Source organism: Eumetopias jubatus, unplaced genomic scaffold (genome assembly GCF_037043125.1).
Source record: "Eumetopias jubatus isolate StellerSeaLion01/CBP00866 unplaced genomic scaffold, mEumJub1_p1.0 scaffold_16, whole genome shotgun sequence".
NCBI classification, from domain to species: Eukaryota; Metazoa; Chordata; class Mammalia; order Carnivora; family Otariidae; genus Eumetopias; species Eumetopias jubatus.
The window spans coordinates 84,774,142-84,801,064 of record NW_028274822.1 but is presented as its reverse complement, the minus strand read 5'-3'; the positions used below and the strand labels follow the sequence as shown (position 1 = coordinate 84,801,064).

Below are 26,923 nucleotides of genomic sequence, written 5' to 3'. Positions count from 1 at the left end.
CAATTTAGAATATGGGACATTCCTATCTAACAACTGGTTTCTGCCACAAAGCAATAGCAGGGAGAAAAACGGGAATTACAAAGACACGTAATAAATGTAATAAAGTATGGATCTTATTACTTTGATCCATATTCACACAAACCAACTGTAAAAATATATACATGACTCAACCAAGGTAATGTAATTATGGTGATTAGACAAAAAGGAATTACTATTTTATAAAGTGTGATAACAGCACTCTGGCTAGCTAAGAAAATTATGTCCATATTCGAAAGGATACACACTAAGTATGCAGAAATAAAATGGCATGGTGTCTGGGATTTACTTTAAATACTGCAGCAAAGAAACAAAGCACCCCTCAAATAAATATGGCAAAATCTTGATAATCACCAAATCTGAATTATGGACCAAGCAATTACCACGTCACTTTCCACATTCTTGGCAAAGCACATGTTTACAGCTGCTGTTTGTAGAGTGCCTGTTCCACCTTCCTAGAACTGGCTCTACAACACTGGCTGAGGGTCCCTCAGAGCGCATAACTTCTCCTCTGCCTATGGGAAATGACACGGCCGCCTGAAGTTAAAGTGCCTCTCTCACATCAGAGCCATACTATAGTGCTTGCTTTCACTGCAATTATCTTTTTTGTTTTAACATAAAAACATCCCAAAATTGTGCTGTTTTAAATAATCATTAAAATATCCCCAAACCAGGTAGTAATATAGGAACACCTTAATATTTTTTAATTTAAATTCAATTAACATATATTATTGGTTTTAGAGGTAGAGGTCAGTGATTCATCAGTCTCATATAATACTCAGTGCTCATTACATCACGTGCCCTCCTTAATGTCCATCACCCAGTGAACCCATCCCCCACCTTCCTCCCCTCCAGCAACCCTGTTTGTTTCCTATGCTTAAGAGTCTTTTATGGTTTGTCTCCTTCTCTGATTTTATTTTTTCCTCTCTTCCCCTATGATCCTCTGTTTTGTTTCTTAAATTCCACATACAGGTGAGATCATATGATACTTGTTGTTCTCTGACTTATCTCGCTTAGAATACCCTCTAGTTCCATCCACATACTTGCAAATGGCAAGATTTCATTTTTATTTTTATTTTTTTTAAATTTTATTTATTTGAGAGAAGGGGGGAGAACACGAGCAGGGGGAGGGGCAGAGGGAGAAGCAGACTCCCCACTCAGTGGGGAGCCCAATGCAGGACTCCATTCCAGGACCCCAAGACCATGACCCAAGCCAAAGGCAGAAACCTAACTGACTGAGCCACCCAGGCGCCCCTTCATTTTTCTTTTGATGGCTGAGTAGTATTCCATTGTATTGATATACCACATCTTCTTTATCCATTCATCTGTTGATGGACAGCTGGGCTCTTTCCACAGTTTGGCTATTGTGGACAGTGCTGCTATAAACACTGGGGGGTGCAGGTGCCCCTTCAGATCACTGTATTTGTTATCTTTGAGGTAAATACACAGTAATGCAATTGCTGGGTCATAGGGCAGCTCTATTTTCAACATTTTGAGGAACCTCCATACTGTTTTCCAGAGTGGCTGCACCAGCTTCCATTCCCACCAACAGTGTAAGAGGAAGGAACACCTTAATATTAACCTCACTCAACATGGCACTAAAAGAATCTTTTCTCCACCTGAATTTTTTTAGATCCACAGAATAAGATTAATCTTAAAACTAGATAACTTCAAATTATCTAAGCTACAGTTCTTTCAACACATTCCAGTGTTCAAAGGCAAAGGATACCATACTTGTTTAAAAAAAAAAATTAAGAATTTTAATTAACATCCACAAAATGATTACTTCAAATACTGAGGAAAGCTTATTAATTTAAGAAGTCAAAGTTTTAGGTCAGGAGGGTATTACTAGGCATTGAGAAGTATCTTTTTAATATAAATCATTTACTTTCTATAGTTTCTTAATAAAATGATGGCAATTAATAGCTCTCAACTACCTGTATGGTGAAAAAGGACATCCTTTAGCATTTGCCAACATTAAAAGATTTCATTTATTTATTTGAGAGAGAGAGAGAGAGAGAGAGAGAGTGGGGGAGTAGGGTCAGAGGGAGAAACAGACTCCCCACTGAGCACGGAGCCCAATGCGGGACTCGATCCTGGGACTCCGGGATCATGACCTGAGCCGAAGGCAGTCTCTCAACCAACTGAGCCACCCAGGCGCCCTAAAAGATTTCCTTTTAAGATCAGTATGTGTTGGGGTGCCTGGGTGGCTCAGTTGGTTGAGCATCTGCCTTCGGCTCAGGTCATGATCCCAGGGTCCTGGGCTCGAGTCCCCATCGGGCTCCCTGCTCAGCAGGGAGCTTGCTTCTCCCAGCCTGTGCTCTCTCTTGCTATTTCTGTCCCTCTCTTTCAAATAAATAAAATAAATAATCTCAAAAAAAAAACTTAATTAAAAAAAAAGATGAGGAAACATCCTCTACTATGAAGATTTTGATGGTTGCTGAAATGCGATGCCCTCGGGCTCAAAAAGAAATTCTGGATTGGGGGAGGGGGGATTGTATGTTAGTATGAAATAAAAAGGTCAACAACCCGGGAAATTAATTTAGCAAACACTCTTTTCAAATTTAACAATGAAAACTTCAAAAATTCAATTATTCTTTTCGAAGAGGATCTTCAAGAATCACAACTGATGAGCATTTCTCCTCCCCTAGTCTTGTTCATAAAAATGCATCTAGGGGCACCTGGGTGGCACAGTCCGTTGAGCGTCCGACTCTTGGTGTCAGCTCAGGTTATGATCTCAGGGTTGTGAGATTGGCTCTGCTCTCAGTGAGGAGTCTGCTCGAGTTTCTCTCTTCTTCTCCCTCTCCCTCTGCCCCCTCCCTCTTCTCTTTCTCTCTCAAATAAATAAATCTTGGGGGGGGGGGAAGTGTATCCAAATACCTTATGTAATGTTGGGTAACACAAGTCAATGCACAGGCTCATCAAAAGTGAAAGGTGAAGTACAAATATTCATTCATTATAAATGAGTTACTTGATTCATGCAGCATGCAGACTACAAGCAAACACAGGCAGGATTATTCTCACCTTTACCTGCTCTATATGTCTTGGCTTGATTCACTGGCATGGGCGTCATAGGTATAGGGTATAAAGGCTTGAGGGAATTAAAAAAAAATGAATATTAGGCTTTTCAGGTAATAAGAATATATTTTACTATTTTCTCTTAGTTGTATATTGCTAGAGAGCTAGCTCTGAAGTTTCCGGATTCTCCAGGAGTCATTAAAAAATAAAATCATACCCACACCTAAAAGGACAAACCCCAAACTGGAATAAATCTAAGCCGTCTTTCTTTCTCACCAGAAAACATTCTCAGATTTAGGTTTTTAAACTAACAACACACCGTGCCACCGCATGCCTCCCCCTTTCAAATATTCTTGTTTTGCCGTTACTGCCTTAAGTCACCACACACCGACAGAGGGCTTGGTGCCAAATACACATAACTAAGGAGGGTAAATGAACATCAAAATCCAGGACTTACTTGCACGCCCGGGCTCACTGGGACCGGATACATCATATTTGGTGCAAAACAGACAGGCTGAGTATACACCGGAGCTGGCTGCTGATGACCCACCATAGACGGGCTAGGTTGTGCCTGAGGACGAGGTGAAGTTGGGGTGGTAGAAGGCTTTGGCTACAAAAATAAAAATCAATTACCGTAAGGTGAAAAGCTAACTATTATTGCAATCTGAGAACTGATCTTTCCCATCTTTCTAAGTTCTACTTGCTTTTAGTGCCTTTTAATGAAAAAAGTTTTAGAAAATAAACCTCCATGTTTCAAATTAAGGGAAAAACACTTGGGTAGAAATTACAATAAATTTCAATTGCAATTAATTACCATAATTGCCAACTTATCGATAAGACTTTAAAAATAGTTGTGATTTTTAAGGAACTGAAGACAGTGTTTTTAAAAAATTAAAAAATAAGTAGCTTATAAATTCAGAAGAATAAAAATAGTTTATCTATAAACCTTAGAGCCCAGCTAGCCAGCCAGTCAGAAAGATTCAAAGATTTACCACAGATCACATCTAACTGATGACAAAATAAGACAAGATCTCTTCAATGACTCAAAAATATTCATGAATGACCATATAAGAAAAAGGAACTTAAACTACAAGTTGTTTCAGCATCCTATAAGTGAGTTTAGATGGCAGGTATGGGGAAAGTACTGTTATTACCAATAATAAATTTATTTTGGGGGACTATGATTACTTCAAAGAGAGAAACAAACTTACCTGAGAAAAGGAGCGAGGGTTGAACTCCTTTGCATTAGGATTCAAAGTTGATTTTCTCACTTGCCTAAACCAGGGGAAAATTAAAAAGGGCCAGTAAAATCTGCATGAAACCTGTGTTTCCCTCAAGTCTTCTATACCTTTTTAAAAAATTGCTAAACATAAATTCTTACTAGATCACTAATTCTCTTCATTAAAATGCATATACATATTTCCCACTCCTTAATCTGATAAAGACAGGCCAAAAAAGGGCATTTTTAAAAAAGTGGGGGCACCTGGGTGGCTCAGTTGGTTAAGCATCTGACTCGATTTTGGCTCAGGTCATGATCTCAGGGTCCTGGGATCAAGCCCGGCCTCAAGCTCTCCTCAACTCAGTGGGGAGTTTGCTTGAGGATTCTCTCCCTCTCCCCCTACTCCTCCCCAAACCATGCACACGCGTGCGTGCGCTCTCTCAAATACTAAAAAAAGTGTTAATATTAATTCTTCTCTCAAAGGCAATTAACGAATCAACTTAAAACTGAGAAGACAAAATATCCCTAAAAGCAATCCCTAATATACCAATTCTCTAGAATGCAGTATTTTCTTTCTCTTTTTTTTAAGATTTTAAGTACTCTGTACACCCAGCATGGGGTGGAACCCACAACGCTGAGATCAAGAGTCACACACTCTGCAGACTGAACCAGCCAGGTGCCCCCTAGCATGCAATATTTTCTAATGTGACAAAATGTTTGCCTACATGACACACCTTGGGAAGAATCATGACTCTAATAAAAATTTTTGCCGTATATGAAGAATAAGCACTGTTTGACAGATCAACAAGCTACATTCCAAAAGTTCAGCTGTAAATGGATTGTATGAACAGATAAATTAATGGTGGTTAGGTTCTGGGACTAGCCCACAAAGATCCATTCAACTGATAATACATCAAATGTGGAGGACTAAGTTTATCTTAACAAATCTAACAATTAACGAAAACATTGTTTCTGACAGAAAACATGCTGCATTCCAAGTAGGGACAACAGATACTTCTTTCTTTTCTTGGCAGTAGCAGTTCTTGGTTCTAGCAGTGGGCTAGGAGGTGGGTACTGACTAGCATCCAGGATATATATTTCCCAAAACTCCCTGTACATTTATAGAAAAGTCTTTCTTAATTTAGTCTAGATTCTGGCCATGGGGAACAAAAATGGGGAAAGAAAAGGAGTACACAGTGCAAAGACCTAATTTACTTAAGATGTCATCTGTTCAGACCAGTTATTTGCAACTTGAGGGCTACGTATAAAGCAGTCCAAAAGTCCAGAGAGATTCTTGAGCTGAAAGCCCCTGTACACTTTAAGAAAAAGTAAGTAACAGGATGTGCTCAATTCAAAGTTTACTCACTCAGCTGCATCTTTCTTCTCCTCTTTATCATCTTTCTCTTGTTTACATCCTGGACTGGACGTCTGAACCCCTTGGGATGTGACCTCAGGTCCCCTCTTGTGCTCCGTGTTACTGAGGATTGAAGGGGAAATGCTGGGACTGTTCGGTTTGCTGCTGCCACTGGTGCAATTGCTGCTGCTATTTTCAATGAAAGAATCCTTAGCATTTGGTTCAATTTTGTCTTTGATCAAATCTCTTGATTTTTCTCCCTCTCTATTTTTGTTTAGCAGTTGATCCATAGATTCAGAAGTAGAACTTGGCTGTAACTAAATAAAGGAAATAATTATACTTAAATATTTTAAATAACTCTATAATCAATTTTCTCCATGAGTATAAGCAAACTAATATTTGTAAGCATGAGATATACCGAATAAGGCTTTTTACATACTTTAAGAATAATGTACTTATTATAAAGCAATAATAACAGAACATATACACAACAATACCCATAGTCACCTAGGCACTCACATGTCCTAACCTCAAAAGTTAAGTATTTATTAACTACCTACCATGTGTCAGAAATTGTACCGCTGGGTATGGAAAATACAGAACAGTTCCTATCCTCACAAAGCTTACCACCTGGGTGAGATCAGATACCTAACAAAATTTGGTAAATGCTATGGGATCCTAAAGGAAAAGCAATTTATAGAAAAAGAAGGTTTCTCAATGAAAGTATCATCTAGACTAAGGTATAAAAGACTGGAGGTGGGGGTAGTTTGGAAAACGGAATTGTCTAAGCTAAAGAAACAACATGTTTAAAAACCCAAGGGAAAGGGAGAAACAGAAAAGCACTAGTGGACTAAGACCTGGGCCTGGACTCAAGAAGTAGTGGGCTGGCAAGTCAGAAGTAGGTGGATTCAGAGGGACACTGGACTAGACACGTTGCTCAATTAGACCTTCTAACCTTACTAAAGAAGGAAAGTACAAAACACAAGTACCATGAAGAAGAGTAGAAGACAAAGATGTTCGTGAAGTAGGTGCTGAGGTTTTTAAGTTTATAGGCTAGAAGAAATCAATGCTACTACTGTCTGAAGATGAATGAAGATGCCATACTCCAAAGAAAGAAAAAACAAGCAACTGAAGGAAATGACAAGAAGAAGAGAAGGAAAAAGGCACCAAGTAGAAGCAGCCGAAGAGGCCATGAGAATACAGCAGCAGCCCCAGGCAGCAAGAACGGACTGCAAGGGTTGGACAGAAACAAACTCCCCAGCCTCAGGATGGGCAAACAAATGTCAGTCTCACTACTCAGGCCCTTGGCATGCTGGCATCTTGGGGGCATCTCAAGCTTCACTGCATCACCAAAATAATTATAGAATCCACAAGCAGCTCATGGCAATAGGTGATAGGATCATTTATTTGGACCCAGTGGCAACTTTAGTCACAATATAGGCATTTAATATTTAAGCCAGCATTTGTTCAGATAAATCTTTAGTAGAAGCTACCTACATAACAGACCAACTGTATACTGCATAAGATTTCTTGAGTATTTACAGTAAGTCTTTGAGTTAGGCAAAAATGAGACTTTTTTTTTTATCTTACTCATATAATGGAATATATGGTTTGGACACTGTTCTAATGATTTACAAACTCATTCATTTGCTACAACAGACCTATGTGATGGAGATACTTTTATCACCACCTTGCAAATGGATAAACTAAGGCACAGTTCATGCTATTCAACATTCAGCTACATTTCCTATCTGCAGTATACTAAGGAAACCTAAGCGGGCCTCGATCCAGGACCCCGGGATCATGAACTGAGCCAAAGGCAGAGGCTTAACGACTGAGCCACCCAGGCGCCCCCTTAGGATCAATTCTTTTAGCAACTTTCAAATATTACAATACAGTATTACTGACTATAGTCACCATGCTGAACATTACACCCTCATGACTTATTTTATAAATAGAAGTTTGTATCTTTTGATGCCATTCACACATTTTACTGCCCGCTGCCTGTGGTAACCAACAATCTGTATCTGAAGGTTTTTTTTTCTTTTTTAAGGTTTCACACATAAGCGAGATTATGCAATTATCTTTGTCTGACTTATTCCACTTAGCATGATGCCCACAAAGTCCAACCATGTTGTCGCAAATGACAGGACCTCCTTTTTATGCCTCAATATTCCCTTATATATGTGTGTGTGAGCACACACATGTGCACATCTGTATCTATGATACATATACGTGTGTGCATTTGTATATACATATATACACACATGCACAATTTTCTTTATCCATTCATCCATCAATGGACACCTAGGTTGCTTCCGTGTCTTGGCTATTGTAAATAATGCTGCAATGAACATGGGGGTTCATTGCAGCTATCTTTTTGAGTTAGTATTTTCATTTCCTTTGTATAAATACCCAGAAATGGAATTGCTAGATCATATGGTAGTTCTATTTTTAATTTTTTTATTTTTGAGGAACCTCTATATTGTTTTCCTTAGCAGCTATGCCAATTTATGTTTCTGTCAAAAGTGCACACCTTGCCCAGCACTTGTTATTTTCTTAATTTTTTGGTAATAGCCATTCTAAAGGCATGGGCGGTATCTCATTGTGGTTTTGATTTGCATTTCCCTGGTGATTAGTGGGGAGCACCTGTTCATGGACCTGTTGGCCATCTGTATATCTTCTTAGAAAAGTGTTTATTTACATCCTTGGCCATTTTTTCTTTTTCCTCTTTTTTTTTTTGCTACTGAGCTGTAGGAGTTCTTTATGTATGTTGGATATTAACTCCTTATCAGTTATGTGATTTGCAAATATTACCTCCATGCAGTAGGTTCCTTTTCATTTTGTTGGTTTCCTTTGCTGTGCATTATTTTTGCTCTTGTTACTTTTGCTTTTGATGTTAAATAAAAAAAAAAAATCACTGCCAATCACTGCCAACGTCAAGGAGCTTACTGCCTATGTTTCCTTCTAGGAGTTTTTGTTCAAGTCTTTATTCCATTTTGAGTTAATTTTTATGTAGAGTGTAAGATGGTCCAGTTTCATTCTTTTTTTTTAATTGATTTTAGAGAGAGAAGGAGAGAGAGGGCACACGTGAGTGGGGGAAGGGGCAGAGGGAGAGGGAGAGAGAGAATCCCAAACAGACTCTGCACTGAGTGTGGAGCTGATGCAGTGCTCTATCTCCTGACCTTGAGATCATGACCTGAGCTGGAATCAAGAGTCAGATGCTTAACCAACTGAGCCACCTAGATGCCCCAGCTTTATTCTTTTAAATGTGGTTTCCAGTTTTCCCAACACCATTTAATGATGAGACTGTCCCTTCCCCCATTCTTTTTTTCTTAAGATTTTATTTGAGAGAGAGCGAGAGAGTGCACAAGTGGGGAGAGGAGCAGAAGGAGAAGCAGACTCCATGCTGAGTGTGGAGCCCAACGTGGGGCTCGATCCCAGGACCCCAAGGATCATGACCTGAGATGAAATCAAGAGTCGGATGCTTAATCGACTGAGCCACTCAGGCGCCCCTCCCTTGCCCATTCTACATTCTTGGCTCCTTTGTTGTAAATTAATTGACTATATGTGCATGGGTTTATTTCTGGGCTCTCTATTTTGTATAATTGACCTATGTGTCTGTTTTTATGCCAAGAACATACTTTATTACTGCAGCTTTATATATAGTTTGAAATCAGGGAGCATGATGCCTCCCAGATTTCCTCTTCTTTCTCAAGATAGCTTTGACTATTTGAAGGCTACTGTAGTTAACACAAACTTTTTAGGATTGTTGGTTCTCTTTCTGTGAAAAAAGCCATTGCAATTTTGATAGGGACTACACTGAATCTCTAGGTTGCTTTGGGTAGTATGGACATTTAATGGGAAAACTGAAATTCTTATGTGACTTACAGAACAAGAAAATACTGATTGTCAGTAAAAAACTGGGGTATGTTGTTTTTTGGTAATAAGAATATTTATTGAATACACACTATATGTGTCGTGTACTATATTAAACACTTTATAGTAGTATCTCACTTAATTCTCATAAGAACACTGAAACTGGTTCTACAATAATCCCATTTCAGCTTGGGAGAAGTACGTAACATACTTCAATGTTATACATATGGTATTTGTAAAGGGAAGATTCAAACCAGGCAGTCTACTTACCTCCAAACCCCATACTGTTAATCTGTAACAGATCAAATTACTAGCAATTCTTATACAAATAAAACTATCAGCAATGTGCACATAGCTGTATTAGATCCTGCAGATGGCTGTCAAGGAAAATAAAAAGATATAACCACAGAGTACTCCTATCTCTGTCTCAATGAAAGACCAGAGATCTCTGTGAATCACCATAGTTTAAGGCCATATGCGTATCATGAGGATGGCTCTGAGGATTCATTCACTCAACAGTGGCAGTATAGCCTATGCATTAGGTACTATCCAAAACAGTACTAAAAACCTAAACACACAGATGGCCAGGCCTTCTACTAGCCATGTGATTCTCGGCAAATTATTTGTCTTTACCTCAGTTTCCTAATATACACACTGGAAATAATAATAGAGCCTGCTTCAGAGGGATGTTAGGACAATAAAAAGATTTATCACATAAGCACTTAGGACAGTATAGGGTACACAGGAAATATTCAGTATATGTAAACTACTAACATTATTTTACCTTCAGTGAAGTATAAAGCTCACCCTCAAACATTTTTTAATACCATTTCCTTGCTTTCCAGTACTCACTTATGGACCAGAAAGTTACTTGTAGGAGATTTAATAATACATTCAATTATTCAGGCTCCCAATAGTAGTAAGATTAGAATTCCTAAAGAGGTAGAGTTCTAATCCTACAAGCACTTGGACTTTAAGAGTCAAGTGTTAAAGAAGATTTACAGAAAGTTGTGAACTGATAATATGAGAACCAAAATGTTTTCTACTAAATGAAGTTATGAGGCTTTTTAAAAATACACTAACTCTATTGGCACCTGGGTGGCTCAGTCAGTTAAGCGCCCGACTTTTGATTTCAGCTCAGGTCATGATTTCAGGGTTGTGAGACTGAGCCCTGTGTTGGGATCCACACTCTGCATGGAACCTGCTTAAGACTCTCTCTCTCTCTCCCCTCCCTCTGCCCCTCCCCCCACCTTAAAAAACAAAACAAAAACACTAATTCTAATTGAGATAGTGTGTTGCTGACGTAAGAAGAGACATACAGATGTATGGAGGAAAATTCAGAGTCCAGTAATGGAGTTTCCACAAGAGTGCAAAGATTATTCAATTCAGTATCTTTTTTTTTTTTAAGATTTTATTTACTTATTTTAGAGAGAAAGAGAGAGAGAGAGAGAGTGCAAGCACAAGCTGGGGGAAGGACAGAGATAGAATCCCAAGTAGACTCCACGCTGAGTGCAGAGCCCGACACAGGGCTCAATCCTATGACGCAGAGATCACAATCCGAACCAAAACCAAGAACCTGACAACCAACCAACTGAGCCACCCAGGCGCCCCCAATTCAGTATCTCTTAAAGAGAAGGTGCTGGGACAGTAAGAGCAACAAGCGAAAGAATAAATCTACCCTCACACTATATAAAACAATTACTCAAAATGGATCATAGCCCTAAATGAAAACTCTTAGAGGAAAATAAGAGTAAATCTTTATGACTATGGATTAAGCAATGGTTTCTGAAATATGACACCAAAAGCACAAGCAACAAAAAAGAGATAAAGTGGACTTTAATAAAATAAAAAATTTTTGTCCTTTAAGGGCCAACATCCAGAAAGTGAAAAGACAACCGACAGAATGGTAGAAAAAAAACTGCAAACCATGTTATCACATGTGACACTTGTACACAGAATAAAGTCAGTAAGACAACTCAGATTTTAAAATGGGCAAAGGATCTGAACAGACATTTCTCTAAAAAAGATTTACAAATGGCTAATGAACACATAAAAAGATGCCCAACATCGTTAGCCAACAGAGAAATGCAAATCAAAACCACAATGAGATACCACAAGGATGCCTATAATAAAAAAAGACAATAACAAGTGTTGGTAAGGATGTGGAGAAACAGAAATCCTTAAATGCTGGTGGTAGAAATATATAATACTGAAGTTGCTTTGGCAAACAGTCTGGAAATTTTCCTCAAAACGTTAAAGACAGAGTTACCACAGGACCCAGAAATTCTACTCTTACATATATACACCCAAGAGAAATGAATATATATGTCCACAACAAAAACTACACTAATATTCATAGCATTATTCATAATAGTCAAAAAGTGTGAGTAACTCAAAGAGACATCAACTGATGGATAAATAAAATGTGGTCTATTCATACAATGGAATATTATTAAAAAGCAATGAAGTACTGGGGCACCTGGGTGGTGCAGTTGGGTTAGGTGACCAACTCTTGGTTTCAGCTCAAGTTCTGATCTCAGGGTTGTGGGATCAAGTCCCACAATGGGCTCCCTGCTCAGCAGGGAGTCTGCCTGAGATTCTCCCTCCCTCTCCCTCTGCCCCTCGCCCCCTGCTCGCACACACACTCTCATGCTCTCAAATAATCTTTAAAAAAAAAAAAAAGTAATGATAGATGCTCCAACATGGATGAACTCTGAAAACATTATGCTAAGTGAAAGAAGCCAGACACAAAAGGCCTCATATGAGGATTCCATTCATATGAAATGTCCAGAATAGGCAACTGTATATAAAGAAAGCAGACTGTTTAAGAACTAGGGAAAGGGGTGAGGGGGAGGTGTTTGAAAGCAAAAGAGGAGTGACTGCTAAGGAGTATGGGGTTTCTTTTGGGGGTGAAGAAAATGTTCTAAAATTGACTGTGATAATGACTGTACAATTCTGTGAATATACTAAAAGCCACTGAATTGTACACTTTGTATGGCTAAAATGTATGACATGTAAATTATATGTCAATAAGACTGTTACAAGAAAACTACTACTCATATGCTTCTAAATAAAAATTTTTCTTTCCTTCATAATAAATTCAATGTAAGTAAGGACTGAATGCTTGACTGTAAAAAGTAATGCTGAGAGAATAAAAGGAAATAGGCAATACCTATAGCATAAGCTCATTTACATCAAATGGAAGATTATGCAAAATAATATCACCTATTCCTTAGGAATCTATTCAGATGCAATGTAAAGAACTGCACAGGAAAAAAGTCCTTCCCTCTGGCAGGTGGATGCAGCTGAGGAGACCAAGTACACAAGAGGGCTTCAACTGTGTTGGAGTGCATGACATGTTAAGCTTGATATCTGGGCATTCAGTCATAATTCTCCGTAATCGGGGCGCCTGGGTGGCTCAGTCGTTAAGCGTCTGCCTTCGGCTCAGTTCATGATCCCAGGGTCCTGGGATTGAGCCCCACGCTGGGCTCCTTGTTTAGCGGGAAGCCTGCTTCTCCCTCTCCCACTCCCCCTGCTTGTGTTCCCTCTCTTGCTGTGTGTCTCTCTCTCTGTCAAATAAATAAAATCTTTAAAAAAAATAAAAATAATTCTCCGTATCATGTCCATGGATTAGCTATGGCTTAAAAAGTTAAAATTTAAATTCACAACCACTAACAGCATTAAAGCTGAATAGATACAACTGTGATAAAATATGATATGTAATATTTTGAATGGTGCTAATAAATATGAAGATATCAGCAAAAAATTATTAATTTTTAGGAAGCTAACACAGACTAGGAAAAGGCTGCCTTTTGCCTTTGACTGATTCATCTCTTAAGTCAGTTGTTTTTTCCAAAGGCTGATAATCCGATCTTTTCCTCTAAGAAACTAAGTTTCAGGATGACTTCTTGAGTGGTCCCAAAATTACTTGATATACAAAGTGTATTAAACACTGTGAAAGAATGCAATGTTCATCCAAGAGATCAGAGTACGTTCAGCAAGTCTTACTTAAGGCAGAGAAATGGTATTAAAGACCAATTTCTACCACAATACGTTTGTGAACAAAGGGTAAATCTGCAACTACCTCAGAACACCAGGGTCCATTACATCTTCCACTAGCCCCATCAGGATAATTAATGCCCCGGCTTTGCTCTACTCTTCACTGAATACAGTAATCAAATAAGCATCAAATAATAACATGTTATGATTGGCTTTGAATGTCAAAATTATATTCTCTTTCATTTGTTATCTGTACAGTTCTCAAAGCTCCTGATTTTAGTTACCTACTTAAAAGCACAGGCAGGGGCACCTGGGCGGCTCAGCCGGTACAGCAACTGACTCTCGGTTCGGCTCAGGTCCTGATCTCAGGGTGGTGAGATCGAGCCCTGTGTCAGGTTCTGCGCTCAGCCCAGAGTTGGCTCGAGAGTCTCTCTCTCCTCCCTTTATTCCCTCCACCCCCCAAGCTCTCTCTCTAAAAAAGGGAAATAAAATAAATAAGTAATTTAAAAGCACAGAGACAACTTTAAGAATGCTTAGCTTTCTACAGACGTGGTTCAATGTTTCTGGGTATGCATATAATGCATTTTTGTAAATGAAGGATATAAAAATTCTTAATGTTTAACATTCATTTTTAAAATTCTAATTCAATCAATAACAACACTTACCCTAAAATCATTCTTAAACTTCTTTAAGTCATCAATTTGCTTTCTATGTTCAGAAACAATTGGTGATATACCTATAAAATTACAAACTGTTAAATATCAACTTATTGTAAATCTTTAACTTAAAATTAACTTAAAATGAAAATAAGCTTTTATTCAATATATTAATTACAGATTTTGACATCTGTCAAATTATGCATTTAAAAGTGCACAATCCTAAGAAAAAGTATTGACCAAAAACAATCTGTACTGGGCATGAGTTTAGACATCTCCTTCCTATTTCCACAATTATACTGAAAGACTTTTTAACACTCTAACCTTTATTTTCAGTCTTTGAGAAGCTAGGTGATGTCTCACTGGGCTTCATATTTTCTTTATTTCCTGCAGGAGAGTTCTGCCTCTGATCTTGAAGCCTGGAATCCTTAGCTAAAAAAAAATACATATTTAAAAAAATAATAATAAAGTAAAATGGGAAAGTAGTCAACAATTTTTATTTCCTATGGTTTTTGGAAAAAAAAATTCCATTCAACCAGAAGCTTTCTCCTTTGCAGATAAATGAAACACCAACAACTTTATTTATATTGATATTTACTACCTAGGAATGTTAACCCTCATAACAACAAACATTCAAGAATAGCATATATGAAATTAGTAGTATTAAACAACTTCATTTACATAAAATTTTAAGTATATACTCAAATACATAACTATGAATAAACATAGCATTTGTCATTCAATTTCACAAATGACATGGAGCTGGAAGCCCTCTCTTACATACCCTCAATAGATGGGGTAACAGCTCTGTTGGATGCAGGACTGGCAGGCGTAGGAGATGCAGCTGGAACAGGCATAGCAACAGCTTCAGCTGGAATAATACCGGCCTGAGGAGAAGCAAGAACTGGTCCACCAGGAGTATTTCCAATACTGTTCTGTCTGGGAGACCTGGGTCTGTGAGTTTTAGGGGATAATCTTGGAACTACAAGAAAGAGAAAAATTATCCATTACATTCTCAGCTCAAATGTCACTTCCTCAAAGAGGCTTCTTAGAAAATTTAGGTAAAATAGTCCTAGTCAACCACCATCCCAATTATTCTTTATCCCATCACCCTGTTTTCTTTTCAAAAGTCTTGAATAGTGGTGGTGACTGAAAACACAAATACCTGAAAAATGACAGTAATTACTAATATCTAAGTACAGCTGTAGTTTTTCTTTGTAACTAAACAGATTAATTCTAAAAGGCAGTACCTTTAAATGAAATTAGAAACTGGATTTTAAGACAGGATTAACCCCACTTTTTAAGATGAAGACAGCAACATTCTCCACTAAGAAGTGAGATGTTTCTTTAATAGTGGGGTGGTAGATCCCAAAGAAACAGGCTTATCTGTTCCTCCTTCAAATAATAAACTCAAACACCGTTTGGCAGCTTGCAGCCAATCCTGTATGTTCTTTCTAGCCACCTCAAGAGGCACTTTACAATAACTAAGAAAATCGGAGAACCAATTTAGCCAAAAGCAGAAGATAATCCACCAGGGTTCCTGTTCCACCTGCCCTCAAGTAAACAACTAATAGGTTTCTTAGTCCATTAAACCTATTTGTAGAACTCAGATTCAAAGGTTTAGAGAAAATGGTTCTTTTGCTTCAATTTAGTGGTTCTTTTACTTTTTTAAGTCATAGGATCATGGAAGGAAACTATCCAACAACTGTCATTTTTATAATTAGTATAAAAAAGTAAAACTATAACACCATTCTGTGTGTATTTCTAATAAGTTTTTATTGTTTCACTTCTATAATTATGTTGTTACTCTCAAAATTCACTTCCAGATTCTCTGAGTAATGTCAAATGATGAATGGTACAACTGAAGAAATAAAGATTTTTTAGAAATTCTATTTTCTTGCTAAGTGAATTATTTCCAATACCTAATATCTAATTTCTAATATCTAATTTCCTTTGGTCTTCCTGGAGGACCAAACAGAACATACAAAGGAATTTACCATAAAATTATACATTCATGATGCTAAGCAATGTATATCGACTAAATTTAATAGAGTTGGGTATATTTTTAAGGTTAAATATCTTTTCCCTCTTAAAAATCTATGTGCTGATTAAGACAGATTATGAATAAAAAACCACAATCACTGCATGTTCTAACTCTCCAGTTATCATGGAAGCAAAACATTAAATAGCAAAAGCAGTTTTGGACTAAGCTTACAGTTAGTCTTTTTATGTATTTTATATTTTTATAGCTGCTATCAGCACATTCCTTGGGCTAATCACAGATAAAACTTGGGTCCGTCATGTATGTTTTTTATATTCCTTATAAGGAAAATACAATCAGGAATTAGTGCCATATACAGATGCTACAGAAATACACAGCACTGTAAGCCCCAAATAAACGTTTGTGGAATGAATCCACAAACAAAATTGCTAAGAAGACAGGAAATACAGTCTGTCAAAATGATGTTACATACTGTATTTGTTTTGTATTTGAGTGGTACTTTATAAAACTATGAAGTATATTCCTAACTTATGAACCTCATATGCATCTTATCACAAGTCCATAAAGTAGAACAGCAAAAATTACTCTAATCCATTGAGAAAACTGAAATTCAGAATAATCACATGGTTTGCTCTAACATACGTTGAGTATGTGGTGGAAGCCAGAATAAAAATACAGCTTTCCCAATTCCTGGTTACTCCGCTAATTTTAAGATATACACTTATTATTCTTCAAACAGAGCTTAAGCTCAGCCCTTTTCACATGCAGCAGAGTTACAAAATGAACACTGTCATTATGATCCAAGCCAAATGTTACCTACCCCCGCTGACCACTGATGACCATGTGCCCCCCGCAGGACTAGTTCTTGCTGGAGGAGCAGCTGCTTCACTTGGTGGGGTATGGGACACAAATTCTAGGCCACTGGAAATGGAACCCCTCCCAGCAGAAACTCTGTGATTTCGAGGGTGTCGCTGGGCCTTTGGGGACATCCTTGGAGGCCCTAAGAAAGGAAGAGTGAACATCACATAAATGCTACAACGTCCATCAGTACAACTTTTCTGCTAAATACATAAACCCTATTCACACATACATACATACATACACACACACACTCACTCTCTCTGTTGCTCTCTCTCTAGTTTCTTCTTGGTTATAAAAGAAAGAACAAAACCAAAAAACCGTATTTTGGGCCATATTCTTTCAGAATTATTTTGTGGAATGCCACAAGGTTTTATAAATAAATTTTATATTATTTCCGTTTTTTTAAAGGAGGGATGAAGTTGGTGTTAAGAAATCAAACATATTGTAACTCTCCAAAGATTTTTATTGATTTGTTTAGTCTATATCCATTACTTATGGGCATTTAAACATAATAAAATATTAATAGAAATTACAGTTACATGATAGGATAAGTCTTATTTTACCACATACTTTTAGCTTTTTCCCTCAAACTTTCTAAAATTAGAAAAAAAGATTTTGAAACAAAAAGACTATTAATCCCTATGTACTTTTATACTACTGAAACATGACAATAAATTTTACAACCCATGCCTTAAAACAGTCTTCATGTGTAAGCAGTTTCTCAGACTGAACAGGCTATGAGCTGAAAGGCATGACCTGAAAGACTAAAATAACTGGCATTTGAAGAATAAATTTGCAGTATATGAATGGTCAAAAATTCTAGATCATTAATTCTGTCACCCCATTAGTGACTTCTATTTCTAAAGAAGTCTACTCTGCATTTGAACAAAACAATCAGGTGAAATCAGTGGACAGAATGGCTCTCAGTAGAAAAGCCAGACAGTGCTAATACTCAGCAAAACTCATCCTCACCCTCACCTTCCTGTCAAAATCTTAAGAATGTCAAATAAATTTGTACCATCAGTAGAAATTTAATCATGAACACAATATTAAAAAGAAATATTAACGTTATGTATTATAGTTTTCAACTGGAGAGGTGATTTATATAAAAAAATAATTTAAGAATTAGGTATATGCACATCATATAAATTTTTTATACCTATTTAGAGAAAAAGACCAAGAAAGCTGGTTGGCATAGCTCAATGAAATCAAACTCTAACTTGGAAAAAAAAAAATTCATTCTTTTTGTTAATACATAAAATACAAAGTACGCTCCCATATTAAACACAGAAAACCACTGTATTTAATAGTTCTATGTTTGAAGTTCACACTTGAAAAATGCTTCAGTGTCACCTAACTACATGACTGGAAGACATTTTAATTTAAATTAGTTTAAAAAAAATTGGATAATGTAGCAGCTCTGAATATGTAGAAGGTCTACTTCTACATGAATAGTCCCTCCACAAGCAGTCTACAACTTACTATAGTGAAGACGTTCATACTCACTAATGAGTCCTGCTTTACTCAAACAATGCACCACAACAAATACCACAACAGATTTTAACTTTTCACTTAGTGGCCACCATTACAAGCACTTTCTAGCAAGGAAGTCACCTTGAAAATCAGTGCAACATGCTGTTCAAGCTTAGCCACTTTAGTCAGGATCCTATGACCTCCCTCCTGCCTGGATGGCAACAGTTTATTAAAAAGTAGCCAGCAGGGGCGCCTGGGTGGCTCAGTCGGCTGAGGTCATAATCCCAGGGTCCTGGGATTGAGCCCCACACATCGGGCTCCCTGCCTGCTTCTCCCTCTCCCACTCCCGCCCCCACCTGTGTTCCATCTCTGGCTGTGTCTGTCAAATAAATTAAAAAAAATCTTAAAAAAAAAAAAAAGCCAACATAGTTTTCTCCAGGGAAGCACTTTATGCCAGGAAACTCTTATTAGTCTCAGCGTAAGTTCTGTCAACTACAATTTTAATGAACAAATCAGATTAACACGTTAACACAAATACTCTGAAATAATATCAAAAGTACCTGACATCCAGAAAATAGGTTTTTAACATATGCACTGCATTTATATTTAAATGTAACCTTTCTACAGTATATATTCGATAGGTAGCAACAGTGGATTTAGCACCAAACATTGCATGAAAAATAGAGGATTTTTTTTTTTTTTTGACAAGGGCAAATGGTTTTTATTAAGAATATTTTATCTTAGGGGCTCCTGGGTGGCTCAGTCGTTAGGCGTCTGCCTTCGACTCAGGTCATGATCCCAGGGTCTTGGGATCGAGCCCCACATCTGGCTCCCTGCTCGGCGGGGGACCTGCTTCTCCCTCTCCCACTCCCTCTGCTTGTGTTCCCTTTTCTCACTGTGTCTCTCTCTTGTTGGGTAAATAAATAAAATCTTTAAAAAAAAAAAATTTTATCTTAGATCAAGGACTTCTTACAGATTAGACTTTCACTAGAAAATATTACAAAGCTAATTTTCTTAAATTCCCCAAACATAAAACCAATCTCAGTTTTATAATCTAAGAGCAGGTACAGACACAAAGGCAGCTACATGGAATGTCCCTCTCAAAAAGGACCCCTAAATCACCATTACTGCCTTTGGCCAACAGGCAGGTTCACTAGTACCTTGGCCAAGGAGCTATAAAATGATAGGTTCTACAGTAAGTCCAATACTGGGTGAAGAAAGTTCATTGTTTCTCATTAACCACTGTTTATACGGTATATTGAGAGGGACAAAAACCTGGGGCAGACCTTCTGGGGCTGTAAAGGAGCATCATTATCACCAGGCAGAGATAAACCCCCATCCTTAAAATCCAGGATAGTTCATAGCTTCACACAGCATTTATCAAATTTCTCTCTAATGAACAAAAGGTTAATAGAAATAGTTTTAATAAACTAAAGTTAAAACACGGAAATTATAGGTTATTAAATAATGAAGAGGAAACTATTTTGTAATTATAAACTCACATAGGAGTTAAACAAAGACAAACAAAAACATGAACAAATTGTGGTATTGTACCTTCTGAAGACATGCGTTTAGGCATAGTAGAGACAGGAGCTGGAGAACCATGAGCAGAGGGGTGAGACGGGGGTCTGGATGGCCGCGAGGGGGGCCTGGAGGGCGGCCGTGTAGGGGTGGCTGCCCGAGGTGGAAGAGAGTTGGGACCTGACTGGTAGCGAGAAGGTGGGCGAGAGGAAGGAGATGGGCAAGGCGATGGCCAGGGAACACCTGACAGAACAAATGATATGAAGGAAAGTATAAAAACTAAAGAAAAAAATGAGGGAAAAAAGTAAACAGAAAAAAAAGTAAAATGACAAAAATGATTTCTTGTACATTTTAACCCTTTGAGGACAGTCATTTGATTTGTGATAAGTTTTAGCATAACTTAACTGACATAAATTCACATTTTACTTTAACCTCCTTAAAATTAAGTCTGTTTAAATGAACAAACGTTCCCAAAGGGTTAATTAGGATCTACACATACTATTGAAGAAGACAGTTAAGACTTTGCCTATTAATCCTGCTTCTGTTACTGTTTCTCAATAACCAATTATTAAAAGGAGTATAACATAAACTAGGTAATTTCACACAATAAATCACAAAACTCAGGAATAAGATTACTTACTATATTAGTTTTAGCTTTTGAAACATGAAAATAAGCAGCAGCTATTATATCCCATTAAAAATGCTGGTTTTTATATAACCATCTGTGATTTTCATCTAGTTTGTACTTGAAGGTAAAATTTAGTTTGAAATCTGATTAAGCAAGTCCATTTAGTAGAAATAAAACATTATTTCTATTTTTTAGAGTCACAGGAGTGACAAAGGTTAATATTCATTGCCTTTTCAAAAAACATTTTAATGTTATCAAATTAGAAAAAGAGGGGGGACCTGCTAAATAATTTACACAGTTAAACACTTATTTAAGTGACTGCTTAATAAACAATGCCAACTATAGAGCAGTCATCACCAAATAAATTGACACTGATGGATATGCACAGGTCAAGATATAGCTAATGTGTAACATTACGTATCACTTACCTTAATCTTAGGAAACAGTCCAGGTCTCCTCTCCATAGGGTTCCACACACTTGAGTATCATACATTTCCCAGCCCCCTTCAGGTTTTTTACTTGAAAATTCTGTTCATGAACTAAAATTCTTTACCCAGTGAGCAAAGAAATGTCACCCACAATACTAAGTACAGAAAATACTCAAGAGTGTTCATTTGGAGAGGAATTCTGGAGAAAGACTCAACAGAAACAACTGAAATTGGAAACTTAATGTTCTCTCCTTTTCTAACTTTCTCAACCTAAATATCTTAAACTGAATGTCCACTTTGTTCCCTAGGTTAGGGAACACAGTACGGCTATTTCCATATTGCCTATAGTACTGCTGTCCAGTATTCCTGACTCACATAAAAGATCCGTGACCTATGAGATATACTCAATCTTAGATTTAGAGGTAGAGCAGAAAAGTATCTTCCTACTAAAGATGCAAGTCTCTTTCACTGTACTTACGCTAAACTGCAATATCCACCCTTCAACTAAGAGTTGTTTTTATTGTTTTTTAAGCACATTTCTTTCTTCATCTTCTTCACATGACTCTTGGTCATGTCTAGTATAGCAAGTTACCTCAAATCCTTTCTTGAAGTAAGCAGAATATAAATGTGCACACAGTTAATGAAAATTAATCTATATTAACCGCTGTCTCACACAGACTAGGATTTTCCATATTAACTATGTTTAAATAGTTTTATCATCCAGTGTTTTTAAAATTGGAGAACCTACCCAAAGTTTCCAATTTCTTTATATGTGGAGTATTTTTTGGCCAAGTGAATTCTCTTTGGTTAAATTTAACACTTAATACGCGAGTATTTCATCACACTAAATACCATGTATCAATGACTTATAGTAATTTTACTAATTTGATATCCACAAAGGCAAAATTTTAAATAATTTTGAAGTAAAAACTACTCCACAGAAATCACTGAAGGTGTGCATGCTCTTACCAATTACGTTAAACTTAAATATTCAGAAAACTATATATTTGATTGAGGACATTGACAAATTTGGTCAAAATACTTGCCTCCATTAACTACTCTTTGGTCTGAACCAGAATTCGGGTTGAAATCTGAAGTGTGAGAGGTGGATCTTGATGGCATGGAGCCCGATCCAGGCTGGCCCATACGCGGTGAATTCTGTCTCCCACTTCCCCAGGATATGACTTCTCTATTTCTTTGTCCAGGAGGAATATATTTATTTTCCCTGAAAATGAGAGATCCTCTAAATCATTTTATCCTAACAGATACCAGGCCAATGAAACAAATCCAAAATTGAGGCAGAAGTGAATGCTTGTTATAAAAAGGTTAAACACTAAAACAAAATGTCTCACTCCCAAATACCCCTAATTCTTCCATGTTACCCTGAGGTCTAGCCTCTGGCCTTTCCTCTCTCTCTCAGATTCTCCTCCTAAGCAAAAAGTTTAACAGATTTGTGTTCGTTCTCATCCTACTTCACCTCTAAATGGCTGAGTCTATCAAATATGGTCTGACTTCCTAAAACTTTCTTTGTCCTTGGCTTTCTCTACTTTGTTTTCTCTTGGATTTCTTCTCTTTGTGGCTATTCATTGGTTTTTTTCATTCAACATCAGCAATGCTGACAAATCCTAAATCCACACTGCCAGTCCCACAGTCTCAACAGCTCCCACGGAACAACACTTTAATTCAAATCATCAGACTATAAGCTGCTTCTTTAAGAAAGAATTTATATCTTACCCTACCAGGTATGTAGTAGATGTTTCTCAACATGTTTATGAATAAATGAATGAAAGACCTGCAAGCCCCTCAAATGCAATAAATTTAACAAAGGGCTCACTCTTATCTCGCCTCAAATTTGCTCTATGTTTTCTATCTCCATTACCAGTACAAATAGCAATCAACTTAGTTATCAAATAAACCTCAGGCTCACCCATGGCTTTTCAAACCTTTCTCTCACAAGCCCTGGCCTAGATGGTTACCAAGTTCTCACACTTGAACAATTTCAATACACTAACTGGTCTCCATGTTTCAGCCAATTCTCAAATGTCCCAGAGTTCGTTCACACCATCCCCTGCCTACAGGGTGCTCTTTAACAGGACACAAACCCTTCACTACCTCAATTCCTTTCAGCTACCACCACTGCACCCTCAACATCACCCTGTATTCCAGACATATGAAACAACCAGCCTCACCCCTGGTTGGCCAGGTTCTTTCACATGTGTTTTCATCATGCAAGGAATGCCTCCTTCTTACTTCTCTTCGGGCAGCAGACAGTGCTACTATCCTATCACAAAATGTCACCTCCTCTGTGAGGCTTTCTCTGACCCCACTGGTTACATCCTAGTTCTTTCTCACTCTGGACACACCTCTAATCTAGCAAATCCTAGTGAACTGCTATTATGTTCTGTGCACCATCCCCCCATCTGATCGCTTTTCTTTAAGTAGCTCTTCCACACCTTGGCTTGCTCATCACTGTACTTCCAACGCTTGGCTTCACAGAGCTGATGCTCAAAAAATATTTTCCAAAATTACTATAATCTTTTCTTTAAATGAATCTTAAACCAATTCCACTTGCATTCTCTACCTAAGCTACATTAAAGGAAGATGAAATATAATAATAATAATACACCTTCTCACACAGACCTTGAGTTGTGTATCCAAAATACTGCATCATGATTTCCTTTAAATACCTAGTGTTTATGCTGTGGCCCTCACGTTCACTGGAATTTCTCTGAACGGCTGTGTATTTTTCTTCTTCACTCCTATCATCATTTTCCAGGGCCACCCGGGCTTTGTACTGGGCACTTGATTCAATTTCTTCTGCTAACTGGTTTGCCCTTGCTTCTCGTTTTAAAAATTCTTCTGAGTTATCCCTTTCTAAGGGTACCCTGACATGAGGGGGAAAAAAAAAAAAAGCAAAGTGAGTATTTTTAAAGTCACAGTTTATATATCTGTCCCAATCAACTATTAAGAGAGTTTAGAGTTTGAAAGACTGATAAAAATATAAAAGAGTTACAGTGATCTGCTCATGTATAAATCAAAATTAGAAATTTTTTTGTTTCACTTTTCCGTAGAGGAATGTAACATTTCCAAAACTGGTTAAATTGACTTTCTCCCATAACATCTACACTTGCAAACTTAAGAGCTTTTACAACTTAAAACAAAAACAAAATTTATCTAGAGCATAAAATTAGAATACAGGTAAACTAAACTACATTTATTCCCTGTTTTAATGAGAATCTATCAGCTTAAGTAGTAACAGAATCAATTCTTTCATGTAACTGTTTAACTTAAAATCCGACAGGGAGCACCTGGGTGGCTCAGTCAGTTAAGCTTCCAACTCTTGATTTTAGTTCAGGTCATGATCTTAGGGCTGTGAGATCAAGCACCATGTCATGCTCCACACTGGGCATGGAGCCCGCTTAAGATTCCCTCTCTCCCTCTCAATCTGGCCCCGCCCCCTTCCTCTCTCTTAAAAAAAGTAAAATAAATTTTCAAAAAAATCCAACAGAAAAATTTATTCAACATCCTAATATAAGTTGATGAAAAAGACAAATGTAGTAAAATAAAAGCCAATTTTTTAAACTTACGTATATGAAGATAAACTGCTATCGTATGTAGACACTACACCATAATTTTCTTCATTATATCGAAACATATCATTGGGATCCCATCCATTAGACTAGAAGAAAATAGTTTATTTTTCAAAATGACAAAGTATTTGTCTTCTTTAATTCAAGTACAATCAATATCTTACATTAACAATTTCTATCATCTTGCCACAATAGTTAACCACTATTAACTTCTTGGGCATAATTCCAGATGCGCTCTATGTATTCATTAAGAACATGATCAGTTAGAGCAATCTACTTTTTAATTCAAATAGGATCTTCTTGTTATGTAACTTGCTTGGTCTTTTAATAAGTCTTGAATATCTTTCCATATCAGAATGCCATTCTTTTTAGTGGAAATACAGTGTTTCAATTGAATGGAGGTACAATAAATCTATTTAACCCATGCCCTACTGATGGACAGGATGTTTCCAATTTTTCACCATCAGGGATAATGTTGCAAAAAATATCCTTACACATCATTATTTGCATGTCCTATGGATATACCAGGACAAAAATAAATTCTCAGAGGTGAGACCAACTCTAGGTGTGTTTTAAACTTTTATAAATATTGCCAGAATGCTCTCTGGCAACTTAACGGTTTATCCACCTCACTATCAGTCAAAAAGGAGTACCTGCTTTGTATCCTACATAGGTGATGTGGTGCAGAGACCTGAAAACCTCCCACATTAGATTATATCGGATTCTTTAAAGTCTGAAAATGAATAATGTGTTGCCTATGTATTTTCAGTGTTACAGCTGGACTTAAACATTAAAAACAGATTTGTCATAAAGACTTCTCCACAATATTCAATGGAAGATTCTTCATCCGATTCAAATGTTGCTACCTAAACACTCATTTTTAGCAAGAGATTTTGCTTTCTATCTATCTACCTTACAAACATAATTTATAGAATCCTAATGATAGTCCTTACTACTAAGCATTTGATTAAGAGATGATGTGTTATGGGAAAAGTAAAAATAATATACACTAAAAAGCTTTTAGAAACAGCAGATTTCTGTGGGGAATGATCTTAATTTTAAGACCAAGAAATCTACTTTCTGCTTTATTTCTAATGCAACTTAACTATGTTATCTTAATAGTGAGTACCACTTCCTCAGACAAAAAGCCCAAGAGTGGTACCTCTAGGTAAGGTCAAGACACAAGACGCTAATTTCCTTAGGCTGCCTTATTCTATAAAGCATTTAAAGCAAAACATGCCAGTATTTCCAGTTTCCCATGCTTCCCAACTTAAATTTTAAGTTGCTTATTATGATTTATTTAAAAACATGGAAATCATTCATAAGCATCCGAAACAAACATTTGTCTGTATTTATTGCCTGGGGAGAGGTCTCTACTTAGATAATAAGACTGCTGCTTTAAATATATCCACTACAATGATGACAACATACTTAAATTAAAACCAAATGATGTCACACCATATCACATGACCACAGTGTGATACTAAGCAAAAGACTTTACTTACTACATCATTTTCCAAAGCCTCCAGTTCCTCACTGGTAGTGAGTTCACCTGCATCCCAGGGCTCCAGGTCCTTCTCTTTGTGTTCACCATTCACTTTAGCACTGATAGCAGAATCAGTAAAAGCATCTGCAAAGGATGGACTTAGCTGAAAGATCACACGGTCAGACAATGGGCAACAGTAATACACACAAATTATCAACAGAGATATGCTAAAAATAATTATGATATAGAAAGTATAACATTCACTAATGGTATGCTTTCAGATGTATAATGCTTCTAATACAATAATCTTCAAAAAAAACCTTCAGTTCTTCCCATATAATTTTAAGCCACATGAAATGTTTTAATGCATTCACCAGGTCATTAAATTATATTAAAAATAATTACTTTGTATTTCAGAAGCAATCCAGAAAATCTCTATCAACCCATCTAAAATAGGATGCTTTTGTTTAATGGATCCATTAATTAAATAAAAGCTCAGAACTTCTATATCCAAACATAGGCATTTTAACCTTCCAAATCCATGTCTATATTCAGGGGTCAATAACCTAACAGACTCTTGCCATTAGTAACTGAAGCCATTCTAAGTGAGCAAACCCTTCACAGAATCCATTTTTCCCTATAGCCACTCTGTTACAAAGTTCAGGCGCTACAGTGTCATCGTCCCCAAAAGGTTCAGGAGTCGGGCCTATCTACCAGGACTTCCCACCCACACTTTCTCACTTACTGTGTCCTCTCCTCTCTAATGTTACCTC

General features: G+C 37.2%; 1 protein-coding gene across 6 annotated transcripts in view; it reads right to left on the bottom strand.

The window, feature by feature from the left end:
- ATXN2 (ataxin 2) overlaps nucleotides 1-26,923 on the bottom strand; it is a 111,209-nt gene that overhangs the window by 21,791 nt on the left and 62,495 nt on the right. For 3 of the 6 annotated variants that reach the window (XM_028116532.2, XM_028116528.2, XM_028116530.2), the window contains exons 6-18: nucleotides 26,170-26,294; nucleotides 24,662-24,753; nucleotides 23,762-23,959; nucleotides 22,121-22,299; nucleotides 20,052-20,261; nucleotides 16,984-17,163; nucleotides 14,946-15,143; nucleotides 14,486-14,593; nucleotides 14,171-14,241; nucleotides 5,640-5,944; nucleotides 4,266-4,329; nucleotides 3,512-3,664; nucleotides 3,061-3,127 (exon numbers count right to left, since the gene is read on the bottom strand). In XM_028116532.2, coding sequence (XP_027972333.2) covers nucleotides 3,061-3,127; nucleotides 3,512-3,664; nucleotides 4,266-4,329; nucleotides 5,640-5,944; nucleotides 14,171-14,241; nucleotides 14,486-14,593; nucleotides 14,946-15,143; nucleotides 16,984-17,163; nucleotides 20,052-20,261; nucleotides 22,121-22,299; nucleotides 23,762-23,959; nucleotides 24,662-24,753; nucleotides 26,170-26,294 — 1,950 coding nt within the window. The remainder of the gene's footprint in view (nucleotides 1-3,060; nucleotides 3,128-3,511; nucleotides 3,665-4,265; nucleotides 4,330-5,639; nucleotides 5,945-14,170; nucleotides 14,242-14,485; nucleotides 14,594-14,945; nucleotides 15,144-16,983; nucleotides 17,164-20,051; nucleotides 20,262-22,120; nucleotides 22,300-23,761; nucleotides 23,960-24,661; nucleotides 24,754-26,169; nucleotides 26,295-26,923) is intronic. The other 3 variants (XM_088019309.1, XM_028116529.2, XM_028116531.2) reach the window with 1 other exon arrangement.